The sequence below is a fragment of the Melanaphis sacchari genome, unplaced genomic scaffold, assembly GCF_002803265.2.
Source record: "Melanaphis sacchari strain LSU unplaced genomic scaffold, SCAv2.0 Contig2004_pilon_pilon, whole genome shotgun sequence".
NCBI classification, from domain to species: Eukaryota; Metazoa; Arthropoda; class Insecta; order Hemiptera; family Aphididae; genus Melanaphis; species Melanaphis sacchari.
Genome location: NW_020270979.1, coordinates 1,446 through 6,720, shown reverse-complemented (window position 1 = coordinate 6,720; position 5,275 = coordinate 1,446). Strand labels below are relative to the sequence as shown.

At 27.0% G+C, this 5,275-nt stretch overlaps 1 protein-coding gene and 1 pseudogene across 1 annotated transcript; one reads left to right on the top strand and one right to left on the bottom strand.

Annotated features, from left to right (window-relative positions):
- Positions 1-607: 607 nt before the first annotated feature.
- Positions 608-2,853, top strand: LOC112593360 (zinc finger BED domain-containing protein 4-like; the record flags this gene model as incomplete). Its single annotated transcript, XM_025337745.1, has 3 exons — positions 608-1,481; positions 2,513-2,676; positions 2,826-2,853. Coding segments are annotated over 3 exons (1,066 nt in total), but the record flags the coding sequence as incomplete, so codon positions are not given.
- Positions 2,854-3,059: 206 nt separating this feature from the next.
- On the bottom strand, positions 3,060-4,260 carry LOC112593359 (annotated as a pseudogene).
- Between the last annotated feature and the right edge of the window lie 1,015 nt (positions 4,261-5,275).

The window sequence follows — 5,275 nt, the reverse complement described above, 5'->3', positions numbered from 1 at the left end:
TTTTTAATTTGTATTCCTATAAATTAAATTATATTATATATTGTTACGTACCGTGTTATTTTACACGTATATATTATACGGTTCGACAAAAATAAATGAACTTAGTGATTCTGAAATTAAGGCTATTAATAAATCTTTAATTAAAATGATTGTCGCTGATTATCAACCACTCTCGTTAGTAGAAAACGTTGGATTTATTGCTATATAATGCTATACTCCTTAAAATAAAATCTATTCTTCTAAATGTAAATGATTTATCAATAACGACAGATATGTGGACATCCGATTCCAATAAATCATATATAACAGTGACGTGCCATTTTATTTTTGACGACCAATTATATTCACCAGTAATTGCAACTAAAGACGTTTCTGACAGACACACTGGTCAAAATATAGCCGCTACACTTATAAATATTTTTAATGAGTGGAATATAGCAAATAAAATATTAACTGTGGTATCAGACAATGGGTCAAATATTAAAAACGCAATAAACGAACATCTTCGTAAACACCATCACCCATGAGTGGCACACACACTAAACTTGAGTATAAATGAGGCAATAAATGAAAACTCTGATATAAATCAAATTTAAAAAAAATGTAGGACGATAGTAGGGCATTTCAAGCACAGCAGCAACGCTACTGAAAAACTCAAAGATTTTCAATTGCAAATGAACTTACCTTCATTAAAAGTTAAGCAAGATGTGCCTACAAGGTGGAATTCTAGTTTTATAATGATGGAAAGACTTGTAAACATTAAAGCCCCTTTATCTGCTACTATGTCAACTCTACCTCGAGCACCAAATTATTTAAATGCGTCCGAGTGGGAGATAATATTAGATTGTACTCATATTTTAAAGCCATTTCAAATAATGACAGCGGAATTATCAGGTGAAAAGTACCCAACATTAAGTGTAGTTATACCACTTATTAGAGGTCTTCAACATATTTTAAGGAACTTACAAACAGAAACTGATGTTGGGGACGTATTTAGAAATATGTTGATGGATATAGTCAGTAGACGATTGGGCATTTTAGAAAAGAATAAAATTGTTGCAAAAGCAACATTCTTAGACCCGCGGTTCAAAAAAATTGCGTTTGGTTTACTTGAAAACGCTAGTAATGCGCAAAAATGGGTAAGCGAAGAATTGACAATGATGATCAGCACAAATACTGAAATGGAAAACGTAATTAATACAACTGAATCTACCATAGAACTCACGTTAAATAGTACTAATATAAATACAACTGAATCACTATGGGAGCATTTTGATAATAAAGTCGCTCAAGTCAAAACTACATCAAATCCAAATATAACTTCTTCTTTGATAATACGTCAATATTTAGAAATGACACTTTTAGACCGTAAAAAAAACCCATTAGAATTTTGGAAACAGTATAAAAACACGTTTCCAGATTTGTATAATATGCTGCTGAAGTATTTATATATTCCAGCAACATCTGTTCCGTCTGAACGGGTTTTTTCAAAAACAGGACTGATCACCAATGATCGTAGAAATCGGCTATCACCTAAAAATTTAGATTACATTATATTTTTAAATAGTAATTTAAATTTGTTTTAAATTTTTTTGTTCATTTTTACATTTTGTCTTGTTTTGTTCATTAAATATTAATTATTTATATACTTATTATTACGAGCTGTTATAAAGTTATTTTATTAGTTTACTATTATTTTTAATTTGGAGGATATTTAATAAATTTTATTTGAAACTTAAAATGCGTTGTCAACATTTGCTGGGTTTGGTAGCTATACACATGTGTAATATATTTATAATGTTTCATTTAAAATATATAAAAAAAGTATTATAGAGGTTTTTCATAATTAAGAATTTACAGTATTTTAAAACAAGAGATTTATTTAAAATTTAGATAATAATTATTAAATAAAAAAAAACTTGTCTTTTATTTAAAGCACCTATTAATAATGCATTATCATGATTATATCATGGTTATTACTTATTATTATTCCTAAATTATAGTCTAATTTTTAATTAATATTATACCAGCAAATAAAAAAAAAGCAACATTTAACTAATAATTATTTACTATAAGTTTATTCATATTTCGAGTGATATTTCGATTATCTCGATAAGTAATAATAGTCGATTCTTATCATATGAAAAAACGATTTTAATTTCGAGTGATTTTTCGAGAGATTCTCTCGATTATGAAAATGTCTCGATTACTAATCATTCGATTAACGGCTGGAGCCGTTTCATCCTTCCACGACCAGGTCAGACGTATTGTACATTTATTATTATATATTGTTTCATATTTGTCAATATCACGTTTGTCATTTTATTATTATATTATTTTATATTTGTTAGTATCACGTTCGTGATTTTGTTATTATTATTATTTTATTATTATTATTATTATTATACGTATTACTTATGTTGTGCTAGGACTAACATAGCTTTAAGACTCTTTCGTGTAAGATAATTTACAATATATTGTATTAAGTTATATTTGCATTATATTTATACAGTCCACTTATAATATTGATTACTTATTTTCATCATATGATAACATCCAGCAATTAAAACCGTCGAAGTACAACCGTGTTTATTTAAATCAGTTATTGCGGCAAACAAAAACAGAAAACAGAAATAAAAAAAAGTCGCAAAGTTTTGTAAAACCTAAAACACCATGGTGAGTGGTACAAATACGTACCTATTTATAATAAGAAACAACTGTATCAGTATTTATGGCATATTTTATTATTTTAATATTTTCAAATGTTCACGTTATTCAATATATTAATTATTAAAATTATTACATTTAATTATTACATTTCACAGTAAACTGGTCGGTTCATACTGTTCATAGACATTAGATGTAAATCGACTATTTGACTAGCACTACGACATGCCGCCTGCCGGCCCGGACATGACATGATCGTTTTTAATAATTAAATACATAACCTCAAATAAGTATAATCTGCAGCGCTAGTAAGTTAAATAGGAACTAAAACTGCCTCAACAAGCGGATACCAGATAATAAGCGGAAGGGGGACAGTCGTCGGACCTTATCTTCTAAGACCGTGGACTAAGATATATAGGACTGGTAACATTCAGTATAACGCGGTCAGAATAATTTATACTATAAGCCGGTGTACGGAGGGATTTTCCTTTTTGAACCTCAGCGCTACCTGTTGATAATAAATAACATTTCTATTTTGTTGAAAATAATGAGAATGATAATTGAGAATACTATTTTTAATAAAGCAAAACCAAATCATGAAAATTGTTAATTATTAACGAACCATTAAATAATTGTATAATACGTTTTTTCTGTTTAATTATTAATTATTAAAACAAGTTATAATTAAAATAAAGTAGGATGAATATATCATTATTAATGAATTCAAAGTTTTGACAATTTTTTTTCTTTGAACTTCATTTTTTGGTTTCTCTGTTCAGACTTCTGCTGTACTGTTTTATCCGCATTGTAATATAAAAATCTATTATAAAAGTAAGCATTTCACTTTCATGTTCTAGACAAGGAAATTTTAGTCATTTCTGATAATGTTGTAATAAAAAATATACAGTCTTATCAAACACCTCTGGAACATCACAGTATTGTACAAACCCTTCTTCAATTGTTGAAACTAATGTAAAAACTGTATAATTTAGATGTATCAAGAATCTTTTCGACTTCAAGTTTGTTAAAACTGCCTCTGGTCTTGTATCAGATTCTAGAATAATAAAACAGTATTGAGAAAAAGGTAAATTAATACAATTAATAAAACAAGAAATAAATTTATTACAAATCTTAATGTAAACCAAATTTAAAGATATATCTTTAAATGTGACATAAACTTACTCTTTAAAGCAGAAAGACAATTCAAACATGTATTTCTTTTAAGAACTATTTTACGGCACATAAAACTACATATATAATATATAACACATTCTTTGGCTGTAACTTTTTGAATTTCACAATTATTATTATGAATTGGTATAATATCAATAACTGCAGCATCTAATGGATCACATTCATCATCTTATCAATAATATTAATTATTTTTTCTATTTTTAGTTGTCTTTCTGATTGATTGCTTTTAAATAAATCTTTTAAATCAGTCAATGTTATTTTAGGTGTTTTTGAATCAAGAATCTGACAATTTCCTGTTTTTGGAGGTTTTAATACCGAATATATTGACAAAAGTTTATATAATTGTAAAAACGTAGGTGTTGTTGAATGTTCATTTGGACCAGTAGCCTGACTAACCATACCAAAAAATTGCTAACAAAAAGTTTAAAATAAATATTATGTAAGTTTCAATATTTTATTTTTTCTTAAAAAAATTAAAAAATTACTTCAAGTCGATCTTGATTTATTTTATTGGTTAGAACATATTTAAATTTAACTTCATCTAAAAGGTAGTTACTTAGTTCAATTGTTGACCCGTAATCCTTCAGATGTACTTTTTGTAAGAAACTCGTCTGAAGTTATTTTACCATTAATAAAGTTAGTTTCCCAATCATCAACCCAAACAAGTGTAGTCTTTAAAACCTTTATATCCAGATTTATATAAGCATAACAATTTCAAATTTTAAATATTAAATTAATTTGCCTCAAAATCATTGCTTCTTTTTCTTATGCCTTCGGTTGCATACTTCCTATTAAGAGTATCAAAAACTGAATTTAGTATACTTGTAAACTTTTCTGTTTCAATACTGTTCTTAAGTTCTTCATTTTTTACATGATCTCTATAAAAGCTAATTTCTTTTGCCATAGAATCACTAAATAACTTTAACAGAGTAAATAATCACAATTTTGAAATATGTAATTAGGTATTCATTATTAAATAATATAGATATACAAATGATAAATTACTTGAGTTGTTAATTTTACAGTCATTTTTGAAAAAGTGTCCAGTTTTAAATGCCTTTCTGTAATTTTAGGACACACACGTGTAGGAACAACTGTATTTTATGATACATCCAATTCCTAAAACTTTTGGTAATGTGACTAACTTATATGAGGTCTATCTGGATGTACCTATCAATCAAATCAAAATATATTTTTCAAATATTATGTTAAAAAGAAATTCTAATTATTTACTCACTTTTAATGTAATTTTGTTATTGAGCCTGTTTCTTACATTCTTAATTAAGTGAGGAACATCAGAAAATACATAAATGGTTCGACTCTGATCCATTGAATTTTGAAATTAATTTTTGAAATTATTTATAGATCTACTAATACCTAATTCAGCCCAAAGTCTTCTGTTAGTTTGTGCACC